Source organism: Acinonyx jubatus, chromosome A3, assembly GCF_027475565.1.
Source record: "Acinonyx jubatus isolate Ajub_Pintada_27869175 chromosome A3, VMU_Ajub_asm_v1.0, whole genome shotgun sequence".
NCBI lineage: Eukaryota > Metazoa > Chordata > Mammalia > Carnivora > Felidae > Acinonyx > Acinonyx jubatus.
Window position 1 is genome coordinate 22,050,602 of NC_069388.1, and position 24,505 is coordinate 22,075,106.

At 51.9% G+C, this 24,505-nt stretch overlaps 2 protein-coding genes and 1 long non-coding RNA gene across 6 annotated transcripts in view; 2 read left to right on the top strand and 1 right to left on the bottom strand.

Moving 5' to 3' along the window:
* Window positions 1-290: 290 nt before the first annotated feature.
* On the bottom strand, window positions 291-14,340 carry TLDC2 (TBC/LysM-associated domain containing 2). 2 transcript variants are annotated; one of them, XM_053199993.1, is made up of 7 exons: window positions 13,801-14,340; window positions 12,270-12,377; window positions 10,883-11,032; window positions 10,250-10,402; window positions 7,380-7,475; window positions 2,299-2,372; window positions 291-1,266 (listed from the first exon to the last, which is right to left on the bottom strand). In XM_053199993.1, the coding sequence occupies exons 2-7, from the start codon at window positions 12,300-12,302 to the stop codon at window positions 1,077-1,079; spliced, it is 696 nt and encodes a 231-aa protein (XP_053055968.1). In that variant the 5' UTR covers window positions 12,303-12,377; window positions 13,801-14,340; the 3' UTR covers window positions 291-1,076. The 2 variants fall into 2 exon arrangements, with proteins under 2 accessions (XP_053055968.1, XP_014932623.2); XM_015077137.3 differs by having other exon boundaries at window positions 12,270-14,340.
* LOC128311122 (uncharacterized) lies at window positions 3,576-8,804 on the top strand. Its single transcript, XR_008289116.1, has 3 exons — window positions 3,576-3,838; window positions 6,941-7,148; window positions 7,363-8,804. It is a non-coding gene; the product is annotated as an uncharacterized LOC128311122 (long non-coding RNA).
* A 4,544-nt stretch (window positions 14,341-18,884) lies between the features above and the next one.
* The window catches only part of SOGA1 (suppressor of glucose, autophagy associated 1), a 74,252-nt gene continuing 68,631 nt past the window's right edge, over window positions 18,885-24,505 (top strand). Inside the window, exon 1 of one of the 3 annotated variants that reach the window (XM_053199994.1) lies at window positions 18,885-19,034. Coding sequence is in view for 2 of the 3 variants with exons in the window: in XM_027070040.2 (XP_026925841.2) it covers window positions 21,287-22,684 (1,398 nt within the window). In the remaining variant the exon portion in view is untranslated. Of the gene's footprint in view, window positions 19,035-20,740; window positions 22,685-24,505 lie in introns of those variants that run through there. The other 2 variants (XM_027070040.2, XM_027070038.2) reach the window with 2 other exon arrangements.

The following is a 24,505-nucleotide window of genomic DNA, read 5'->3' on the forward strand; positions in this document are numbered from 1 at the left end:
GCCAGAAGCAAGGCTCAAACCCACAAGCAGTGAGACCGTGAACTGAGCTGAAGTCGGACATTTAACCAGCTGAGCCACCCAGGTGCCCCTGGATGTTTCTTCATTTACTGAGCTCTTGGGACAGGAAACGTATCTTTCCTCCTTTTTCACCTGCCCCAGAGATTCAACTTCTTTATCCACATAGGCATATTGTTCATTTGCTGCTTTCCCATCTTCCTCATGAAATTAGAGACTTGCAAGCACCTGGCACACTGACGGCAGGCAGAAAGCCCTCAATGTTCTAGAAAAAGGAACATGCTACTGGAGTCTTTCTTAGTTTCGCCAGTTGAGCCCAGGTGTCTGTGGTTTGACAATATAAGTTAAAATAATTTGTAAAGCATACAGAATAGAATCCCATTTTTGTAAGATGTATATATCCATTGCCTAGAATGTTCGTGATTTGGGGGGTGGTTGAATTGTAGGCAGTTTTAATTAAAAAAAAATTTTTTTAATGTTTGTTTATTTTTGAAAGAGAGAGCGAGACAGAGTGTGAGTAGGGGAGGGGCAGAGAATCTGAAGCAGGCTCCAGGCTCTGAGCCTCCGGACTGTCGGCATAGAGCCCGATTCGGGGCTCAAACTCATGAAACCATGAGATCATGACCTGAGCTGAAGCCGACGCTTAACTGGCTGAGCTACCCAGGCGCCCTAGGCAGTTTTAACTTTTTAAATGTCTTCTGGTTTTTCTATAATAAACATGTATTAATTGTATAATCTCTAAAAAGAAATTTCAGGGGGCACCTGGGTGGCTCAGTCGGTGGAACATGCAACTCTTGATCTCGGGGTTGTGAGTTTGAACCCTGTGATGGGCATGGAGCCTACCTAATAAATACATAAAAAGAAATTTCATGAGGGACTTTGTGCTGCTCAGATGAGATGTGAGTGCATTTCACTCTTTCAGAGTCACATCCCCAGGAGAATATTGCTTGTTTCCATGACTGTCTTGGGTCCCCAGACCACAGGGAGGTTTGCTTACAACCACAGTCATCCAGGCTTCAGAGAAAATGGGCAGCCCTCTATAAGGAGGGTCTAGATGGCATTCATGAGCAAGTGTGAGCACTGGTTGCTTCAGGAAGCTTCCCACGATGGGGGCATCCGCTCAGGACCCAGGCCTCCAGTTCCTTGATGCAGAACTGCTCTTGCCGGGCCAACACCTCATTGTTGAAGGTTGCACAGGGGTGGCTTCCGCCGTGATACAAGTCTCCATCCAACCACAGTCCAAACTGGCCACTAAAAAGAAGAGGAAAATCTTGGCATGGCTCACTCCTGGAGGTTGACCTTCCAGATCCTCACCATCAGCCTTTGGCCACACCAGGACCACAGCTCTGTTTTGACTATCTCATCTTCCCTTAAGCCGATTTATCCAGAGTTGTTGGGAACTCCACATGTTGTTCCCCATAGGGCTTAGAGCATTTTTTTTTTTTACAGTTAAGTTATTTTAATAAACATACACAGTGGTATAACCATCGCCACAGTCCGGGTTTAGAACATGTGGAACATTTTAAAGATGGTAATGCTTAACCAAAGGAGTGAATCTTAAGGCATGGACTCAACCCCCAAAACACATCAGAAAGCATTCGTTCTGATCCCCTCATTTGACAGCAAACCAGGCTGGGGCTGGAAAGTGGGCTACCGATTGCAAATCAGCAATGGCTGCTGTGTTCTTCTCCAAACTGGCTTCGGGTGGGGGGGTGGGGCTCTTCAGGCAGTTGGGAGAGCAAAGAATTTGCTACTAATCCGACAATGCTCTCATCTTTGCCCCCAGGGTAAGATTTTACTCTGCCTGAATGTGGAGTTCTCACCAGGGGTAAGACTAACCTCTTCTTTCTAATCTACTCATCCCCCTCAGCATGCACGCTCGCACGCTGGGTTCCTGGGCAGAGGCCTGCCTTCCCCCAATGAGTTATGTTCCCTGAGATTATGGGGCTGACAGGCACATGTAAGGCTCACCTATCCCTGGACTCCAGCCTCATCTGAACATGCGGAATGCTGTTCCCCAAATCACATACATTCAGACTAGGCTGTCACCGACTATAAACACATGCCATTCTTTCCTCTCGGTGTTTACTTAAAGTAGGTTTGACGGGTTTGGCTGGGAGACTGGGCAGCACCTGGGAAGTGTTGAAGGGAGAGGCCTGGAAGTTAACCACCAGCCTCATTTTGTCTGGGGCAGCCTTGCCCAGTATTTCCTTCCGGATGGGAGAGGGACCAGAACACAGACTACCCCCAGACTCCAGAGTCGGGGAAGACTGAGACACGCACCTGCCACTGCCCATCATCAGTGAATCCAAGTCTCCTTTCACAAAGAAAGAATTCCTTCCTGTCCACTTGAAGACCTGGGGTGACAGGAAATGCTAGATTACTGGAAGAGTCCTGCCCTTGCAGTTTGACTCCACACCACTGGGGGGCAGTCGTTCTATCATGGACGGAACAGAACATACAGGCCCAAGCCCCAGCTAAACAATAGGAAGTACCCCTGGCCCCTAGACTCTTGAGATTTCTTTACATTTTTCCCCAAGGGGGCTCACCTCCTTTTGCCTTCCGGTCTGAATTCCCACAACCCAAAGCCCGTCTGTTCTAGGGCAGACCAGAACTCTCTGAAGCATCCTATTTCCAAATGGAGAGAGGAGGGGGAAGGTCCAGGTCAGGAGTTGGGCCCTGATCCTGCCATCCACTGCTCATCTCTCACTGCAGCCTTCCCTGTGCTGCCTCACACTCCCATTCCTCGGCAAGTCTTGTGGGCCCCACCCCAAAGAGACACCCAGACTACTCCCATTTCTGTCCTGTCCTTCTCCACTCTTGCCCACCCAATCCACACCACAGTCACTCCTCACTCACTCACAGCCTCCTAAAGCATCCCTGCTTCCACAGTCACCCACCCACAGCCCATCTTCACACAGAAACGTGATCGGATAGTATTCCTCTGCCTAAAGCCTCCAAGGCCTGCCCATTGCAATGGGAATAAAATCCAACTCCTGGCTAGAGCTGACAGCCCAGGTTTCAGCAGGATATCCTTTCAGCAGGATAGCAGATCCCTGCTTTCCTCTCTGACCTCTTCTCCCCCTTATTGACCACACTTCAGCTACCCTTGCCTTGCTGTCCCTGGGATACCCAGAGCTATTCCTGCTTTACGACCTTCACACTTGCTGACCCCTCTACTGAGAATGCTCTTCCCCCAGATCCTTAATTGGCCCACTTCTCATCTTTCAGACCAAATGTCATCCCAGAGAAGTTTCCTGGATCACCCTGTCTAAAGTAGCCCTTCCTCCCACACCCTGTGTCCTTTTCCTCAGCATTGACCACCCTTTGAGGTGACCCTCTCCATATGCCAATGTCCCAATGCCTGCCCCACTAACATGTAAGCTCTGTGAGGGCTGTCTTGATTCCCAGCAGTATTCCCAAGACATGACATAGATATCTGTTGAATGAATGAATTATTCAAGAGTCAATTTGGCTAATAAAAATATTTTTAGAGGGCCACAAAGGTATAGCATATTATGGCCTGAAATCAGTTGTTCAAAATAGTCTATGAGCAACCAAAGGGTTTTTAGCAAGAAAATAGATTAATAAAAATAAGCGTGGGCTCAGAAGAGGTGAGATAATATTAACAAGTGACCATGAGAAGACAGAACCATTCAATTCCTCCTCTACTTTCATCGAAGAATGTGACCTTCAGACTTGAAGGAGTAAGATAAACATTGGTACAGAAGAAACTAAGACCATGTTCATGGGCTGTTTGGAATCACCATCAAGGAGCCACTGGGAATTCATAAAGAACACAAGAGGTGCCAAACGACCAAAGGTAGGTAAAGATTACCCAGGTTTTAAAAAAACAGGATTCCATGGCAGGAGACTGTGAAGACAGCCCCTGTAAAAAAAATTCATTTCATTCAACAAAATTTTTAAAGCATTTAGTACCAGGCACTGTTTTATGTTCTGGGTAAAATGGTGACTATAATAGACAGAATTTCTTGCCCTCACGGGACTCCCATTCTAGCAGGCAGGGGCAGGTAACTAAGTAAAATATGCTAGGTGGTGACAAATGCTAAGGATAAAAAAGTAGATAAGGACAAAAAAGGGTTTCCAAGGAATAGAATGTTGTAAATTTAAATTAGTTGGTCACAGAGGGCCTCTCTGTGATAGTGACATTTGAGCAGAATCCTAAAGGAGGTGAGAGCTGAGCCATGTGGTGATCCAGTAGAAGGCAAGCTAGGCAGAACAGCATGTGCAAAGGCCCTGAGGTGGGAGCAGGCCTGCATGTTTAAGGACCAGCTCAGAGCTCATTGTGGCTAGAGCAGAGTGAGGGAAAGGAAAAACAGCAAGAAACAACATGAGAGAGAGGCCAGAAAATGTAGGACTTACAGGTTATTATAAAGACTTCAGCTTTTCTCCAAGAAAGGAAGCCATTGGCAGGTTGAAGCCAAAGAGTGAGATGCTCTGACTTACCTTTTTAAAAGGAACATTCTAGGTATTGTGATGACTGAGGTGGAAGCAGAGAGACCTGTGAGGAGGCTATAGCAGGAACAAGGACAAGTAATGATGGTGGCTTGAACCAGGTGACAGCAAAGGACATGGTGAGAAGTGGTGGGTTCTGAATACAGACAGAGAAGGCAGAGCCATCAGGATTCACTGACAGCTCAGACGTAGGATGTGACAGAGAGGAGTCAAGGACTCAAAAATTTTTGGTCTCAGTAGCAGAAAACATGGAGGTGCCATTAACTTCACTGGGGAAGCTGGCAGGACGAGTCGATTTTAGCGGGAAAGTCAGGAGCTCAGTGTTGGACAGGTGAGGCTCGCAATGCCATGTCGGAGGTCCAAGCAGAAATGCTGGGTACTAGTTGGATATATGTCAGTTTGGAGTCCAGGGGCAGAAGCCATCAGTACGTGGATGGCATGGAAAGCAGTGAGAATGGACGAGACGTTGAAAGAAACAAGGGTAGACAAGAGTCAAGAACCAAAAACTGAGTTCTGGGCCCCTGTGATGTTAAAAGGTTTGGGAGAGGAGGAGCCAGCAAAGGATTCTGCCAAGGAGTTATCAGTGCAACAGGAGGAAAATCCTAGAACTTTAGAATTTTAGCATGTGAATACAGGAAGGCAAGTAGTAATTAGAATCCAGCATGGGTTTACTGTGAACTGCAGACCCCTTTCCTGTTTCCTGGAAAGAGTACCAGACTGGATGATAGAGGCAATGCAATAGATAGAGTGTGTTTTGCCTTTAGCAAGGAGTCCAGAGCTCCTTGTGACCTACTTGTCATGTGATCAAGTAATCACTGAGTATATGTGTAGGTTCTCAGTCCATTCGTGGGAGGAGAGATCTCTAACAGCAAACAAAAACACTTGGAACTGGTTCTTTATCCATTGAACAAATATTTCATGAGGGCATGCTATGCCAACGCAGAGGGCTATGCCCTCCCTCACACTCTGACCCCCTACCCATTCGCCTGTTGGGTTCCTAAATGGGCACTGCCTTCTTTCCAATTACTGTGCCTTTGCACGTGCTCCAAGAAGACTTTTCCCTATGCCCTCCATCACCTGGTGATCTTCTGTTTGTCCATCAAGACGCGATGCAAGAAGCTCCTCCTCTGGGAAGTCTCCTTTGATCTCCCCACCTCCACTTCATCCATGTGCTTCTCCTTGGGTGTCTTCCACAGCACTGATCACTCTAGATTGTACTCATCTCTCCTCTGCAAGCCTGAGAGCATCTCAGGGCAGAGAACTTTGGACATTTAGAGAGGTAGTGTAGTGCTGTGGCTGAGTTTCAAGCTCCGGGACCTGTTCCTGCATCGCATCCTCACTACCGACTGGCTGTGTGAGGTTGAGCAAGTGACTCAACCTCTCTGTGCCTCAGTTTCCTCAACTGTAAGATGGTGTTGATAATAGTATGTACCTCATAGGAATGTTGTCAATAGAATGCACGAATTTGTGAAATGAGATTAGAAACTAATCTGGGCTGACGGCTCAGAGCCTGGAGCCTGCTTCGGATTCTGTGTCTCCTTTTCTCTCTGCCTCTCTGCCACTCGCACTCTGTTTCTCTCTCTCTCTCTCTCAAAAATAAATGAACATTAAAAAAAAAATTTTTTTTTAAGGTAGTGTTGTCTTTCATGCCGGGCATGCAGTGCTAAGTAGTTTTGTTCACTAAATAGCCCAGAGATGGAAAAGCTTTAGATGGGAGGGGTTGGGGACAATTCCCCTTCCTCCTTCAAAAGCCCTGCTCTCTGGCAGCAAGTGCCATATGACGACACCAGTCATCTTGTCTCTGCCGGTCACCCACCTCCTAGTCACCAGTCACCATTAATTAGAGGCATGAGCTCTGGCTCACCATCCTCTCCTCCTTCCTAATTTCTGCCTTTGTCTTTGGTGAACTTTGCCATCCACACGGACCCATCCAATGGCTGCCCTCAGCTCCTCTCCTCTTCCTCTCAAGAGCTTTTCTTATACCCACCTCAGCCACTGTCCCTTACGGTCACAGCCAGGAACCTTACCAGTCTGTTTCCAACGTCCCTTGCTCTGTGTCTTATATTCCAACACACTGTCCCACTTGTGTCATTGCCCCAAGTCTCTGACCTCAAGGCCACTTCTCATCTGTTGTTTTCATCTTTGCCTCATTGTCCTTCAGCCTCCCTGGCTTCCCTTCCCCCACTGATCCTGTAGGTTCTGTGGTCCATTTTGTATTTTCACTCCCTTCAACTTCTGCTTCCCTCTCTCCCTCTGTCAAACCAGCTTGGCCAAAGTCCCATCCTGGATGAGCCCTCCCAAGGACTCTGTCCATGCCTCAACCCAAGGACCTGAATGCAGCTGGAGGAAAACACGTGCCCAAATGACTGGCTTGCCTTTACACTGACACTCCCCACCTCCAGTTAATGCTACGTAGCTGCCCTTATGCTTGTCTGGTTCTCTCTCACAGGCCTCCCTCTCCACTCCTGTGATGACAACTTGATACTTTCTCTCTGCTCAACCTTCACACTTCTCCATCCTCACTCTTAGTTGATGACCTCACCCCACACTTCATAAGAAGACTGAAGTCATCGGATGTGTCTGTCTTCGTCTTCCTACCTGTACACCCACAGATCTACCTGCACTTGGACCCATCTTGTCTTTGCAGCCTGCATCTGGTGAGCAACACGCCTCTTCCTCTCTGAGCCAGTCCGTGGCTGCCAGGGATCTACTGAGCCCTTTTAAGAAATGAAATTGGGCAACGCACTGCCCACCACTGCCTTCTGGGAAAGATAGATGGATACCAGGCATCCCAGCATAGGGAACGGATCTGGGATCTGTCCAGTAGGACCCCAGGATCTTTGTCATAAGTCCTCCTTCCCCCCTCTCTAGAAGGTTGGGAATATTACCTTCAGCTGTGGGGAGAAGGAGAAGAGGAATGTCTCTCCAGTACCATAGAAGCCTTTGCTGAGTCGAAGAGCCGAGGAGGAGAAGGCCCCAAACATCTGGAAAGCAGAAGAGCTTGAAGTTGCAGCTGGAAGGGAGTGGAGGTCCTCTGGCAACCCCGCTCTCCAGGCTTGGTAATATAGGCTCATCCTAGTAGGGCCCCTGGGGAGCCTGGGACAGAGCTGGGGGATGGAGAGGGCCCCAGAGCCCATCAGTGTGTCCCTTCCCTTAACACTCCCCAAGGAAGAGCCCTTGCTGGTGTCCTCCTCCTTTTTCTTAAATGTACTTATTTTGTATAAGTAATCCTTGTAGAAAAGTATTAGAAGTTATAGACAAGCAGAAAGAAAATATGAAGCCATCCCAAATCCCCCTCTGCTCCCCAAGATAACTATTCTTAACATTTTTGTGCATTTCCTCCCAGCATCTGTTTAATACCAGTGTGCGTATTCTTATACAGAAAACCAGATCCTATAGTACATCTGTTTTTTTTTTTTTTTAAGTTTTATTTATTTAGGTAATTTCTACACCCAACGTGGGATGTGAACTCATGGCCCTGGTATCAAGAGTCACATGCTCTTTCAAATGAGCCAACCGGGCACCCTGTACATTGTTTTGTAAGCTGCCTCCCCCCTTCACTTTTCTTCATAAAAGTCCAAACATCCAAAAAAAGTAAAAGTCCGGCACAGAATACCCTCCATGAGGATTTAAAACTGTAAATGTGTTTGCCATATTTGCTTTCTCTCTCCTTATATTTTTTTGGTGTCCTGTTTGAAATTGTAGGTATTATAACCTTTTACCCCTAAATAGTTCAGCTCCAAGAATGGGGACCTTCTCACGTATAACCACAATACTATCATCTCACCTAATAAAATTAACAGCAATTTCATAATATTATCTAATATCCAGTTCATAATACATTTTCTCCACTGACCCAAGAGTGCCTTTCATATCCTGCTTTACAAACAAAAACTTGGGGGGCACCTGGGTGGCTCAGTCGGTTGGGTGTCCGACTTCGGTTCAGGCCATGATCTCACAGTTCGTGGGTTCAAGCCCCGCGTCAGGCCCTGTGCTGACAGCTTGGAGCCTGGAGCCTACTTCAGATTCTGTGTCTCCCTCTCTCTCTGCCCCTCTCCGCTTGTACTCTGTGTGTGTGTCTCTCTCTGTGTCAAAAATAAATAAACATTTATGGGGTGTCTGGGTGGCTCAGTCGGTTAAGTGTCCGACTTCGGCTCAGGTCATGATCTCACGGTCCATGAGTTCAAGCCCCGCGTCAGGCTCTGTGCTGACAGCTCGGAGCCTGGAGCCTGCTTCGGATTCTGTGTCTCCCTCTCTATCTGCCCCTCTCCCATTCGCGCTCTGTCTCTCTCTGCCTTTCAAAAATGAATAAATGTTAAAATAAATAAATAAATAAATAAATAAATAAATAAACATACATTAAAAAAAAATTTTAAACAAAAACTTGAGGGGTGCCTGGGTGACTCAGTTGGTTAGGCGTCCGACTCTTGATTTCAGCTCAGGGCATGATCTCACAGTTCATGAGCTCAAGCCCTGCATCGGGCTTATGGCAACACAGAACCTGCTTGGGATTCTCTCTCTCCCTCTCTATGCCCCTCCCCTACATGCTCTCTCTCTCTGTCTCTGTCTCTCTCTCTCTCAAAAATAAATAAACATTAAAACAAACAAACAAACAAACAAACAAACTTGGGGCACCTGGCTGGCTCAATGGGTGGAGCACGCAGCTCTTGATCTCAGGGTTGTGAGTTCAAGCCCCACATTGGGTGTAGAGATTATTTAACAAATAAAAATAAAATCTTAAAAAATAAAAAAATGAAAACAAAACCTTCACACTTTTAATAGCTATGACTCTACATCATTTTTCTTACCAGCCCTTGGCAATATTTCACTATGTAGAGGGACCATAGCTCACTTAGCCATTTTCCCCTTGTGGAATAGTTGGTGGACTGCAGGTTTTCACTCTCATACACTGTGTTGAGGGGCAGAGGCAGGATCATTGGGAGGCAGCCATGGGGAGTAGGTTTTGACTTAACATAAGGAACAACTTCCTCCTAGTCACTGGCATTCAGCCAAGGGGCTCCATCCTGAAGAAGTGAGCTCTCTGGCCTTGAGGTGGAAAGTCCTGGATCAGCATCTTGAGGATGTTAGGAACTCCTGCCTACGTGAGGGTCCTCAGAGACCCATGAGATCCCTCCCAGCTCTAACATGTTCCTTCCACAGAAGAGCAGTTGAAACCAGCTTTTATCCTCTCCACTACCCCGTCTAGAGAGCCTGCCAGAAATCCCCTCTTGGTGAGACCACCTGGATTTGAGACAGCGCCCTCCCCAGGTCCCTGCTGTGAAATGCAGGCGCTTCCTGTGGCTGCCTCCTCACTGGCCGGCTTTCTCTCTTAGCCCCTCTAATCCATTCTCCCACCAGCAGGGGGGATGTTTTCAAAGCGTAAATGGATCATTAAGGCATAGATACCCCACTTAAAATGTCTTCCTAGTTATTTGCTTAACTCCTGACCCTGCCTCCCTATTAGGCCTGTAGCTCCAAGAGGGCTGGAACCACTTCTGTCCTGACGTTGGTCTAGTCCGCGTTTAAGCTGGCACAGAGAAGGTGCTTAGTATACACGTGTTGAAAGGATGAATTAGGGAATGAAGGGGGGAAGGAATGGCTCTGAGCAATGTAGGTGTCAATGTCATCATCAGTGTCCATTATAAGTGACTTGGGCTATCACCTCTGCCTCTAGCCCCTGAGGCTGCCCTGGGGCGGGGCCCACTGTGTGCGGTTGGGCACCCCCAGAACTTCAAGTTGGGGCCCTGGCCCAGCTCACCTGCCCATCCTGGTCCCTCAGCACCAGCAGCACTGGCCCACTGTGGCCTTCCATCTGCCTGTAAAGGCTCCGCAGGCTGAAGCCATTTCTCGACGTACAGAAGGCCAGGCTCCAGGAATGTCCGGTGACTCTTGGGGGGAGGTGGAGGCTGAGCTAGAGACAGGGCTGGAGGTGAGCAATGGATCCACGTCCTGCCCCACGCCTCCCACCATATCTCTGGTACTCCACTCACACGGGCATGGTGCTTTACAGGTTACAGAGGAGTTTACTGTTTCCAAGGGCTCATTACCAGCCTTCAGAGAGAGGGATTACTATTCCCATTTTACGGTTGAGGAAAATGAGGCTCAGGGAGGTGAAGCAAGTTGCCTAAAGCCCACGCAGGGAGTAAGTGGCAAAGCCAAGATTTGAACCAAGGTGAGGTCTCCCTCGGGGCCCTCTCCCTTTGGTCACCTTGGTCTCTAGAGGCTGGAGAATAGATGAGATGCTGAACCCCTCCCCCTAATCCACCCTACCTCATCCTTCCACTCCCATCCCAGCTTTGGGACATAGCGGGAGTGACCCCAGGTGTCCCTGGACCTGGCTGGGGTAGAGCAGGAGGGTGAGACCCTCAGGCTCCTTGCACTGTGCCCGAACCTGCCTCATCTCCGAGGTTCCTAGAACCTGGCTGGCTTCTGCCAGCTGGGGCTCCACAGGATCTTCAGGAACAGGAGCTGAGACTGGGGCCGGGGCTGTCTCCTCTTCCTCACCCTCCTCCACAGACAGAGCGTCCTCCACCCGACTGGGCTGTGAAGACACAAAGAACCCTGGTGAGTCGAGGGACAAGGAGACACCAGCTTCCATGTATCCGGAGCCGAGAGCTTCAGCTGCCTCATCACCCCTGCCCAGGGCTCTGCAACCGGCAGCCCAGCCAGAGAAGGCTGGTGCCCATGACAGACAAGTCTGCCCCTGCCCGTATCCGGCTTCTGCCCTGGCCCCTGCCTGCCGAAGGTCAGAGGTACGTGTGGCCATCCGATGTGCCCATGGGTGCTATGGTTTTCTGCATGCTCCAGATCCAGAGGATCAAGTTCTAAGCTCAGGGGCAGGAGAGAAGCGCTGGTGGCCGCCCAGCCTGGCCCTGGGAGCTACATCTGTGTGCGTCTGCACGTGGAATAATAATCCTAACACCACCAATACCGATAGTGGCTGATATTGATCAGCACACACTGGGTGAAGTGCTTTTGCTGTGCATCACCTCCCTGTATTTTTCCCAAGAATCCTAAGAAGAAGGTATTCCTTACTGCCCTTATTTTACAAAGAAAGAAAATAAGGGTCAGAGGCTTCCCTGTCAGCCGGGGAGACAATGCGTGTGGTAGGTGAGTAAGGGCGTGCGGGTTTGTGTAAGATGTGCGCTCGTCCGTGTGAATGGGTGCATTGGCTCCACATAGACCTGTGTGGGCAAAGCAGTGCGAGGAGATGTTGAGTAACTGTGTGTGTTTACCTGTCAATGTGTTTGTGAGTCGGGATTGTATCAATATGTGTGTGTGTCAGTGTGGATGTGTGTGGGTTTATGCATTCATTCAGGTACGCTTCCACTCTGTACCGGAGTGGACGTTGGAGCATGCGCGTGTATGTGGGTGTGTAAACGTGTGCGTGTGCGTGTGTAAACGTGTGCCTGCACATGGTGACTTGGGGGAATTTTTGTAAGAAGGAGAGGCCTCCCTGAGGATGAGAAATGACCAGGACGCTGCTTTGCTATTCCCCAGGTTCAGGCCTGGGGAGCAGGTCCTAGCTGGGTGGGGCTTCTGGACAGAGCTCCATCTGGCTGGAGACAGCCGTCTGTGCTCCTTAGGGTCTCCGGACCAGGGGGTGGGTATCAAGGCCCCTGGTTCCTGAGCTCTGAACTCCGGGCCAGCTGAGGAGGGACTTGGGAGGGGGACACATCACACCTGCCTCCAGTGCTAGCCCAGATCCCATCCCGCCAGAGATCTGGCCTCCCGCACCTTTGCTGACCTAACTCCCCAGCCCAAGCCGGGCCCCTTACCAGCCGAGTATAACGCCAGTGGAGACCTTTCATTCTCGTGTCCGAGCCCAGCCGCTGGCAGTAAGAGTCCTTAGCCGTCACAGGGGAGAAAGCACTGCTGGGAGAGGCCTAGAGGTGACAGGGAGAGGCCTGGGGCACACCCTGCTAGCTTCAGGCCACCCAGCTGCCCTTTGCTCCCTCTCACCTGTCACTCCCAGGATGAATTGTCGCTGGGTGGGTCTATGAGGTCAGCTACCCTCGGCATTCAAGGCCTCACTTGCAATTTGTGACTAACACACATTAACCATACATGGTAAATTCTAGCTGTGATTCCCTTCCTCCTCCCTGCCCTTCTGGCAGCTTGGCCTAGGGATGATGGCCCTTTGGGCAGATGCTTGAGCTCCAGGCTGGGGGTCTGGAACTCCTGGTTCTCTTTCTGACCTTGGTTAAGTCCCTTGTACCCTTGGGCTTCGGTTGTCCCACATGAAACATGTTGGACCAGATTATCTCAGAGACCCTCACAATACTGACTGCCAGGTACTCTTAAAGCCAATGAGTATATCAGAACAGATGCTCGAAAGGAGCCAACCCTAAACCAGAAGAACAAATCTTGAAAAACAAAAAACAGGGGTGCCTAGGTGGCTCAGTTGGTTAAGTGTCCAACTTCTGCTTAGGTCATGATCTCACGGTTCATGAGTCTGAGCCCTGCGTCGGGCTCTGTGCAGAGCCCGGAGCCTGCTTGGGATTCTGTGTCTTCCTCTCTCTGCCCCTCTCCCACTTGCACACTGTCTCTCTCTCCCTCTCTCTCAAAAATAAATAAACATTAAAAAAATTTTTTAAATAGATACATTTTTTAAAAATCTTCATTTTTCTAATTTAAAAAGACATGTTAATTATAGACATTTTGAGGAATCTAGAAAAGAATAAAGCAAAATAAAAAAATATTCATAATTTCATCTCTCAGGGATACACTCTCTACCCTTAAGGTATTTTCCCCATCTTTTTCATTTATTTAATATACATATATATACACACTTTCATAAATACATCATACCATGTATAATTTTATGAAGTGGTTTTTCCACTTAACAAATGAGAATTTTCCAATGACATTCAGTACCTCTTGAACACACGATTTTTAATGGTTACATATTATTTTATCATAGGATACATATCATTCATTCCTCAACTGTTGGACATTTTGTTTACTTCTCATTTTCTGTAATTATAAGCAAAACTGTAATGAAATTCCCTGTTCATAAATCTGATTATATCCTTTATGATAAATTTCAAAAGTTGACTGCTGAGTCAAAGGGCATGCACTGAGTTCTTGATAATGTCTCCAACAAGGCTTCCCAGTGCTTAAAGCCGACCCATCTCAAGGCATCTTTAGGGAAGCTCAGGGTAATGTATTTCTGATCATCAATCACAGATAAAGAAATTACCACTCAGAAAGGGAAGAGATTTAGCACAGCCACACAATAGTATAACACGGAGGTTACAAGTACAGGCTCTCGAGTCAGGGAGTTCAAATCCTGGTTTTGCCACTTACTTGCTATGTGACCCTGGGCAAGTTACTTAACATCTCTGTGCTTCAGTCTCCTGTGAAATACTAATATCCACCACACAGGGCTGTTGTAAGAGTAAATGAAGATAATGCCAGAGGAACTAGGATGCTGGGGTGTCTGGGTGGCTCAGTCGGTTAAGCGTCCAACTCTTGATCTCAGCTCGGGTCATGATCTCAGGGTCGTGAGATGAAGCCCCGTGTCAGGCTCCGTGCTGAACGTGGAGCCTGCTTGGGATTTTCTCTCTGCACCCCACTCCCCCAAGGACTAGGATGCTGAGCCCAGTGTCCATTACCAATTTGGTGAGATAAGCCACAGTGGCTGGTGTTTCATAGCACTGGGTAAATGACAGTGCTTATTGCCTTTCCCCCACACTGCCTCTGAGAAGTCCAGGGCTCAAATTCCAGACAAGTGGCCACTTAGGCTCGACCTGGGCTCCTCTGGGACAGATCGTCACTCTATCACTCAGTGTGTGGAAGAAGTCGCTCAGTGGGGAAGAAAACGGCAGGAACTGTGGAAGAGTGTACTCACGCGTGTTCAACCTCCACCAGCCTGTCCAGCCCGATGGTTTCCTTAGTGCATCTCCCAGACTCTCCCCAGACAGAGGGCCACTTCCAGAACCAACTCTTCCACTCGGAAGTCTGTCCGAAGCAGCTTTAGCTCGGCACCCTGGTCCCCCAGTGGTGGCTGGCACGTCTGCCCCAGTCGGGCTCGAGGCCCTCCTCCCCGGCTCTTATACCTCCCCAGAGGGTGGCAGGTCCTGGCCCTGTGCCCGCTCCCGTTCCAGTTGGGAAGCCTGGCAGTGATTATCGTCCATCAGAAACTCAAATCCCATAAACACACACAAACAAGACCTTGTCACCCTCTGGCCCCAGCTCTGCCCTCACCAGCCCAAAGAGAGGGAGGACAGTGAACTTCTTGGCTCGTAAACTCCTCTTACCACACCTATGCCTGAAGCCCACCACTAGGAACCTACCTTTATTGGGTACAGACGCTATAAGAAAAGGCAATGCTGTGGGATTCTCCATCCACCACCCCATGTTGTAGGGTTCTGCCCTGATACTCCCCGATCTCAGATAGGGCGGTGATTCTTTCCTCAGTGGCCTGTTGTGAAAGTCGGTGAGATCACGCGTGGGAAGCCCAGTGCTTGGCACACAGTAGGTGCTTTGTCCACGTGGGCTGCCTTTCTGTCCCTGGCTCACAGTAGGATTCAGGGAATGCTGTGTTGTTGAATCACAGAACCCCAAGTTGGAAGTGGCTTCAGCTGACCCCAGAACAAGCAGTCTCCAGCCAGGGCAGTATCCCCTGGAAAGTATGTCCACCAAGTGGTCTCCTGGCCTCTACTGGGTGGGTGAGCCCACTGGCTCAGGTGGCCCACTTCATTCTCACACAGCTGAAAGAGATCCCCTCTGCTGGGCTTTGTGGAGGGGACTTGAGTTCCTATCAGGTCTCCTGGGACAATGCCCCCTCCAGGAAGGGGGGGATGAAGAACAGACTTGTATTATGGGGAAAACAGGCAAGTGAAGGGGCCTGTTGCTACCTCAAACATGGCTGTTGCAATATGTGTTTAAACTATAAATGGTTCAGGGGTCACATGTCTGGCTCTCCCAACCTTATTTCCCCCATGCTCCATACCCGAACCATTGGGCACTGGGCACTTTGAGAAGCCAGTGAGATTCGCCTTGCTGTCCCATTCTTTGTCCTCATGTCCTGGAAAACCTAGCATGTGACCTGTCAGGAGCACCAGTTGCCAATAAGAGGCCCCTAAAAGCTTCTTGATGGGATTCTCGGTGCCAGAGTGCCAGACATCCCAGCCCTGCCTCCAAGCTTGCCTTTTCCTTTCTTTTCCAGACCACATGCCGCCTCTTTCAGAACTCTGATATCCTTGCCAGGAAACAATTTGAATGTCCAGGAAAAAGGGGGAAAGGTTAAGTGACCCTTGGAACATCCACTCTGTGGATTTTTTCTAAGTATTAAAAGTAATGTTTGTAAAGAGTTTGTAAATGAGTGGGGAAATGCCTCTGCTATCCTGGGGAGCAGGAGAGGGGAGGAGCAAAAGAGAGGGGGACAGAGGATCCCAAGAGGGCTCTATGCTGATAGCTGCGAGCCCAATGCAGGGCTTGAACTAATGAACCGTGAGATCATGATCCTGTTAAGTGAAAAAAGGCAGGGAGGACGTGCCACGTGGTTTCAGCGATGCGAAATACACCTGAGGACTTTAGGAGAAAAATAATCAGGGTCCCTTCTAGAAAACTCCCCATGTTCACTGCACGGACTGGCTTCACTTTGAACCTCAGGTAGCTTCCTACGCTGGCCTGACACACCCCCTCGCGTGTCCTGGGAAATCTGATTTCTGTTCTCTGAGATCTAGGTCTGTGCCCTCCTTGGTCTCCTCACTCTCACCTGGCGACTTAATTCTCCACCGGGAAAACAGAAGCCAGCTGTCAGCCGTCCCCTCACCTTCCCGACAGAAGCCCCTGCATCTCATCCATCTCTTCCATCCTTCCTCCAGGATGACACAGAAAAGGCCCTCGCTCCGTTCAGAAGCCAGGCCCCTATCACTGGATCCGTCTGTCTCCCCTTTTCCATCCCGGCTGCATCCATCTCTCACTTGCCTGTTCTCTCTGCCTCTCTCTCTCTCTCTCCATCTCATGCGACAGTCCCTCCCCCACTACTCCATCTCTCTTCCTTCTGCATTCTGCCTCCGTGTCCTGTTCACTCTTCAGTCTACTCCCCTGGGCTTCTGCCCCCACCACCCCTGCTCTTGGCGAGGTCCCCAGCAGCCTCTGAGTCGTGCTGTGCAGGGAGCACTCTTCTACTCTCCTCTTCCTCCAGCTTCTCCGCCACTTGACAGTCTGGTCTAGTGTCTGGGCCTCCAGACAACACATTGCTGCACGTTCTCTCCTACCTCACTGGCTGCTCCCTCTCTGGCTTTTCCTTTTACCCATGTTCTAGACTAGCAATTCTTTTTTTTTTTTTTTTTTTAATGTTTTATTTACTTTTGAGAGAGAGAGAGTGCAGGCAGGAGAGGGGCAGAGAGAGAGGGGGACAGAGGATCCAAAAGACAGCACAGAGCCCCACACAGGGCTGGAATCCACAAACTGTGAGATCATGACCCAAGCCAAAGTTGGATGCTCAACCGACTGAGCCACCCAGGTGCCCCTAGAAACAGGAATTTTTAACTTCCTGCTTGTGAGCCAGTTTTTCTTCTCTCTATAGATGCTCTCCCAACATGACCTCACCTGGTCCCATGGGTTTAAATATTGTCCAAATGCTGATAACTCTTCATGACTCCAGACCAATTAGAGTGATCTGTTTAAAACACAAATTAGATTCTATCATGCCCCTGCTTAGAGTCTCCAATGAGACATGCCTTGGCTCTTCTCCAACTTTAACTTGTCCTTTACTGTCCATCACCCATCAAGTCTAGTCACATTGACCTTCTCACTTCCTTAAACATCTATCAAGCCTGTCCCTCTTCCAGAGTCTTTTCCCTGGCTGTTTCCTCTGTCTGAATTCTCTTACTCTGGCTCTTTGAACAACTCAGTGTAAAATGTATTTATGTATACACATATTTATTTAAATACACATGTTTATTTAATTTTGAGAGAGTGCAAGCAGGGGAGGGGCAGAAGAAAGGGGGACAGAGGATTCTAAGAGGGCTCCATGCTGATAGCTGCGAGCCCAATGCAGGGCCTGAACTAATGAACCATGAGCAGCCTAATTTTTAGGGCTTTAAATTTTTTTAAATTTTAATTTAATTTAATTAAAAAATTTTTAAAAATGTTTATTTACCTTTAAGAGAGACAGAGAGCACAAGCAGGAGAGGGGAGAGAGAGAGGGAGACACAGAATCTGTAGCAGGCTCCAGGCTCTGAGCTGTCAGCACAGAGCCCGACGTGGGGCTCAAACCCATGAACCATGAGATCATGACCTGAGCCAAAGTTGGACGCTTAACCAACTGAGCCACCCAGGCACCCCGAATTTAATTTAATTTTTAATTTAAGTTTTAGTTTTAGAGAGAAAAAGAGCATACGAGCAGGGGAGAGGGGCAGAGGGAGTGAGAGAGAGACAGAGAGAAAAAAGAGAGAGAGAGAGAGAGAGAGAGACAGAGAGAGAGAGAGAGAGAACCCCAAGCAGGGTCCACACTCAGCATGGATCATGACCTGAGCCAAAATCAAGAATTGGAAGCTCAACTGACTGAACCACCCAGGAGCCCAAGGCTTTTTTTTTTTTTTTTTTTTTTTTCCTAATAACTCAGTTTAAATGTCACCTCCTCAGCAAGGCCTCCCTGACTACACTATCTAAAGCAGTTTCCCCTATTAATTCCTCTACTTTTCCCTCAGCCAGTGACTTGTTTCTTTCATAATTTGTATAATGAAAAAAAAAAAACCCTTTCGTTACAAAAAAATCACCTCCTCTTTGATGCCTTCCAGGATTTAGTCTCCATTCAGTTTCATCAATTCAGCAGCTTGAATGGGAGGAAATAAACTGATTTTTCTAGTGGGTAACCAGCATCATTTCTTTTTTTTTTTTTTTTCAACGTTTATTTATCTTTGGGACAGAGAGAGACAGAGCATGAACGGGGGAGGGGCAGAGAGAGAGGGAGACACAGAATCGGAAACAGGCTCCAGGCTCTGAGCCATCAGCCCAGAGCCCGACGCGGGGCTCGAACTCACGGACCGCGAGATCGTAACCTGGCTGAAGTCGGACGCTTAACCGACTGCGCCACCCAGGCGCCCCCAGCATCATTTCTTACAATCTGATATATAATTCTTATAATCATTTGATGCTTCATTCCGTCTCGAGTAGAGCTTTAGGCATCATACACTGTGTGTCCGAGCTGAACATCACCCTTTAGTGCGGTACAACAGACTCTGAAGTCAGATGACCGTGGGTTCCAGTCAGTCTCAGCTCTGCCACTTCCAAGCTATGTGACCTTGGACAAGCATTCCAGGTATCCATGGCCGCGTAACAAACTACCCCAAAACCCAGTGGCTTAAAACAACAATATTTATTTTGCAGTTTGGGACTGCTCATTTCTGCTCTACTTGGCATTGGCTGGGACAGCTCCAAGGCTGGGGGCTGGATCATCTGAAGGTTCACTCTCTCCCATGTCTGGTGGCTAGCAGGGACCTGAGCTGGAGTTGCTGGCTGGAACACCTTCATTAACCTCTCCACGAGGCCTGGGCTTCCTCCCAATGTGGTAGCTGGGTTCTGAGGTGAGTGGACTGAGAGAGAGAGGGCAAGCACGAGTACATGAGAGAGCGCCAAATTGTCTTTTAGGAGCCAGCCTTGGAAGTCCCGGTATCACGTTTGCCATTCTCTATTGGTTGAGGAGGTCACAAAGGCCTACTCAGGTTAAAGGGGAGGGAATATAGATCCCGAGGCTCAACTGTAAGAGTGTCAATGCCGCACTTAAAAGGAGGGATTGGATGGGCTGCGTATTGCTGTGCCTATTTTTGGAAAATGCAATCAGCCACCAGAAGCTCCTAGCCTTTCTGAGATCCTCTACTGAAGTGCTGAGCGCGGAGCCCGGCATAAGTGAGTGCCCGACGGTCAGGAAGCTGCAGACAGACAGTCTCCCTGCCGGCATGTCACCAATTCTGGACTCCCAGCAAGTCCAGGTTTTTCTGGTCTGAACTAAGTCTGAGTCCAGAGCCCCTTCCTAGGCCCCACACCACCTCTGGAGCCCTCCCCACCAGGGCCATGTTGCTGGGGCTACACTGTAGATTCATGGTTCCTCAAATCCAAAGAACTTCGGTGCAGGGAGGGACCTCAGCCTGCTTCTCAGCCGTCAGGGACCCAAGCAGGATATGTGGTAAAGCCAGGACTTGGGCCCAGGTCCAAGTGGGAAGATCCAGGCCACTCTAATCTCGGGACCACCAGTGTGGCCACAGGTGTGTCAGGAGTGGCTAAGCCGGCCTGGGTCTAGCATGTCACCTGCCTGCATTCACACCATCCAACATCTCCAGACCTACATAAGGCATAGAGGAGAAATGGAAACAGAGAAGATAAACCATCTCTAAGAACTCTATAGCATCTCTGTGCCAGAAAATGACCGGCTTACAAGAAATGGAGGCATCAGAGCTGAAAGGACCCTCACACTAGACCAGGTGGGGACTCTGAGGCCCAGGAGGTGGGAAGGCTTTGCCCCTGTGTCACACAATACCACCTAGGGGTATTTTATGTAATGAATCCATTGTGGCCCATCTCCCCCCTATACTCTAAGCTCCATGAGGTCAGGAATGTACCAAGGACAAGTCCACTCATTGTCCTATCTGGTGCCTATGGAGTAGGTGAGTGGATGGTCAGTGGGAACAGGGGAGCTGTGCCTTGTCAGGAGGGGGTGGGAATACTTTGCAGAGAACTTGCTAGGTGGCCCTGCTCCATGTGTCTCTGTGGGGCCACTTGGAGGAAAAATCTGAGGGCAGAGGGGGCACACACACACACACACACACACACACGCGCGCGCGCGCGCGCGCGCGCGCCAGGACATACGTAGATCAGGGCGAAGCCATGCCTCAGTGAGAAGGCATACCCCAGTACTCACTGCTGTGAGGGAGGTGGGATAGAAGCGAAGAAGCAGACCTGGTGCCGCCTGAGTGTCAAGGGCAGGGGAGGTGAAGAAACAGGATTGGGGGAGTGGGGGGATGGGGGGCGGGAGAGGAGGTGGAAGGAAAGGAGGGAAGGCAGGAACGGGGATGGGGCGGGGAGAAGAGGATGCAGAGGGGTAAACACAACCTTGCCCCCCTCTCTAGGTGACAAGGGGGTGCCTCTCTGAGGGGTGGGTGCCCACCCGGGGGCAGCCAGCCGAAAGACTTAAAACTGCCTGGGCCCGGCGGTGGCTCCACCAGGAGAAGCAGCCGCAAGGAGCGGGGGAGGGGAAGGAGGCGGGGAAGGTGTGATCGACACAGGAAAATCTACAACAGGGCCAGAAGCACAGCCCTGGAAGGAAAGTAAGGAAACCACCAGAGCCAGCGCTCCCGGGCTGTCCCGGGTTGTCCCGGTTGCCCTGGGGAGAAACGTGTGGGGATCAGGGTAATTGTCCTCAGTCCGTGCCAGCCCCTACCGGGGTCAGAACCTACTCCCAAAGCATCGCTGGTCTGACACCTCATAGTGGGCGGCCTCCATTTTAGCCGTGCAGAGCCTGAAAGCGGGCCGGGGTTGGAGGGAGTATGTCTGAGATTCCCGCTTGTCAAGGTGTGCAGAGCTGGGCGTGCACCTAGGGCTCCACGGTCCCTACGCCTGTAAGAGGGAAGCGGAGGTCTAAGAACCAGAGCACGCCCTGAAGGTGTGAGGTTTGCGTTCCATCCCAGCTCCGCCGATGACTTCGCGCTAATCGCGTGTCTTCCCTAGACTTCAGTCTACGCATCTGTACAATGGGATAATTGGTCTCGCTTTGCAAGGTTGAGGGGGGCGGAGTCCGCGCACGCTCCGCACAGCCGCGAGGGGCGAGGCACCGGCGGTGTATATGGATGCTGGCTCCTGCGATCTGAGGTCCGCCCGGCCTCTGCCTGGGAGTCCCCTCGCTCGCCGCTCCCGCGGCCCCTGCCCGGACGCTGGGCGCAGGGGAGCCTCGGCCGGGTGCGTTCCCCAGGCGGGCAGGGGAGGGGGCGGCGGCAGAGCGGAGGAGGACGGAGCCCGGGCCGCGGCAGCCCAGGCCCGCCTGACCCTCGAGGGGGTCGCTGTTGCCTCGCAGATCCCTCCCTCGCTCGCAGCCTGTGTCCCTCCCTGCCGCTCCCGCCGCGTCCGCCTTTTGTTCGCGGAGCCGCGCGCCCCCGAGCCGAGGCGGCTGGGCGGGGAGCTGGCGGGGCTGCGCGGGGGGCGGGCCGCGCCGGGCGGAGCCGGGGCCCGGGCCGCTGCCGGACTCGGAGCCCGAGGGAGCGATCGGCGCGCAGGCAGCCGAGTCCCGGGCGCACTCCGGGGGCGCGGCGAGGCCGAGGGGGCGGGCGCCGGGCGGAGCCGGAGCCGCAGCCGGGGCGCCTGGAGGCGATCGGGCCGCTCTCTCCGAGCTCAGGGCAGCGGAGAGCCGGTGCGGCGGGGGTCGGGGCCAGAGCGCAGCCCCGGGGCTGAGGTGGGCCGAGAGGAGCCGCGGTCCGAGGGGCCGGAGCGGCGCCGGGACCCTCCCCAGGGGCGCGGAGGCCGGGTGGGCCCGGGCCATGCGCGCCGCTCGCTGAGGCCAAGGGAGGCCGCGATGGAGGTGCCGGCGGGGGAGCCCCCAGCCCGGGGCTGCGGTCCCCCGCCCGCGCCCGCCCCGGAGAGGAAGAAGAGCCACCGCGCGCCGTCGCCGGCCCGGCCCAAGGACGTGGCCGGCTGGTCTCTGGCCAAGGGCCGCCGAGGCCCAGGCCCCGGCGCCGCAGCCGCCTGCAGCGCCGCGTCCTCCGCGCGGCCCGACAAGAAGGGGCGCGCAGTGGCGCCCGGGGCGCGGAGCGCGGGGACGCGAGTGGCCGGGGTCCGCACCGGGGTTCGCGCCAAGGGCCGCCCGCGCCCGGGCACCGGGCCGCGACCGCCGCCCCCGCCGCCCAGCCTCACCGACAGCAGCTCCGAGGTGTCGGACTGCGCGTCGGAGGAGGCGCGCTTGCTGGGCCTGGAGCTGGCGCTGAGCAGCGACGCCGAGTCCGCGGCCGGGGGCCCGGCGGGGGCCCGCACCGGGCAGCCGCCCCAGCCCGCGCCGCCAGCACAGCAGCCCCCGCGGCCGCCCGCCTCCCCCGATGAGCCGTCGGTGGCCGCGTCGTCGGTGGGCAGCAGCCGCCTGCCACTCAGTGCCTCGCTCGCCTTCTCCGACCTCACCGAGGAGATGCTGGACTGTGGGCCCGGCGGCTTCGTGCGGGAGCTGGAGGAGCTACGCTCGGAGAACGACTATCTCAAGGTGGGGGCGCTGGTGGGGGGCGGGAGAGGGAGGCCCCGGGAGGTGCGGGTTGTGACGGCCCCGGGGGCCTGAGGCGCCAGCAGGCCCACCGTCCCGCTGAAGCGGCTGGGAAAGGGGGCCTGAATCCTCGGAGACTACCCTGGGGCTCCCACACACCTTGCCTCCCTTTTTTGTCTGGGAAACCGTCTCCTGAGGAGGACCCTAGATGACGAGACTGGCCAAAGGGCCCTGATTTTGGAGGGAGGGAGGCATGAGAAAACTGCTTTGGAAGATGCCTGGATGCATTACTTGTGGTGGGGGGTGGGTAGCCAGTGAGGGGCTGAACCTCTGTCCTTCATCTGCTTAGAACCCCCCACCCGCAGGCCAGAAGCTAGGCCTTGGGTGGCTCTCTTTTCCGGGACAGGTATCGGTGTGCACTTCTGCCAGGGAAACCCATGGCTGTCCCCTGCCAAGGAGAGGCCAGAACACCATGCTGAGTCTTTACCCAGGGCTTTCCTTGCTTCAGGCCTGTCCCCGCCTGCCTTTCAGGGTGGGTCCCATTTGAAAGCATGACATCTGGGAACATCCCCTTGGCTAGAGTCCGACTTCCGCCCAGGCTAACGGTCCCGCAGCCTGGGAGGATGATGTCGTGGGAGAACTGGTTCAGAGGCAGCTTCCTAAATCCCAGGATGTTGTCTTCTGCTCTTGTCTGCCCAGTACACAGAGGTCCCACTGGCCCCTCATGGCTGCTGCCCTTGGCCTTCCCATGTTTCTGGTGAGAGGAGGGAAGCTGTCCATCTGAAAGCCGCCTTCCCTCTGAGCATCTGGGGCACCTGAGCACTTCCCCGGAGAGCAGACCTATCTTGCCTTCACCCTTTCAGTGAACATGTGCACCTACTGGGTGCTGGCCAGTCTCTGTGTGCCCACTGCTTGGTACTGTAGCAGCTTTATAGAATGTGCTGGCCTTGGCTGGGAAGACTGAAAGCTTCATGGGCTTTCCCACCACTGCCTGAGCATGGTTTTGGAAGAGGCTGAAATGTTACCTACTACTCTTATCAGTTGATGGCCTGGCACCATACCCAGAGCACCCTGGCCAAGAGCCACAGAATCAACATCACTCTGCTGATTTATGTCTGCCTGGCAACACTTAGCTTTGGCCAAATAGGTTTCTCTCTCGTTAGACTTTTGGGGTCTTGCTCAACTGTGTCTCCTCTGCAGCATGTGTTCAGTAAATACTTGTAGAATAAAAGGACAGGGACTGTCTAAATCAGCATAATCCACCCCTTCAGCCTCTCATCTTTCCCCAAGCCAGGTCTCAGCCTTCTCATCTACTAAATGGGAGGGTAAGTCTTCCCAAAGGCGCCGTTCACTGTTGACAATTGAAGGTTCGTTCAGTCAGCTCTCACAGTGCTCAGAAGCCCGTAGTGAGGAGAGGACAAGTGGAGGGTGGGTGGGACAGAGATAATCCAGAAAGAGGCCTGGTCCTGCCCTCTTGGTGCCCTGAGCTGCTTCTGGCACTGCCTGCCTAAGCTGCTCTGAACTCACACCCTGAGCTCCTTACTCCTGCTTCCTGCCCACACTGTTTGTCCTGGCGAGGGAGATGGGCCATGGAGCGTTGCCTCAGAATCTCCTTGTGTACCAACCCCTGTGGGTTCCTGTCCCTTCCAGGAAGTCACCAGGCAAAGCTCTGGAGTCTGCCTGGGCCAGCCGTGACTCTTAAGATGGGCAGTAACCCAGAAGGCTGGGGGTTGAGCCCAAGGTCTCACAGGGGCCAGGGCCTGGCTGGGCACCTCCCATTGCCTAGGCTGGGACTGGACCACGTTTCCATCATTCATTCAGTAC

Excerpts from the sequence above, each read along its gene's own strand:
- TLDC2 (XM_053199993.1), bottom strand. The coding sequence starts at position 12,302 with ATGAAAGGTCTCCACTGGCGTTATACTCGGCTG. Across the intron at positions 10,403-10,882 it reads GAACCTCGGAGATGAGGCAG|CTCAGCCTCCACCTCCCCCC; the intron begins GTTCGGGCACAG and ends CCCTGTCTCTAG. Across the intron at positions 1,267-2,298 it reads CTGATGATGGGCAGTGGCAG|TGGCCAGTTTGGACTGTGGT; the intron begins GTGCGTGTCTCA and ends TCTTCTTTTTAG.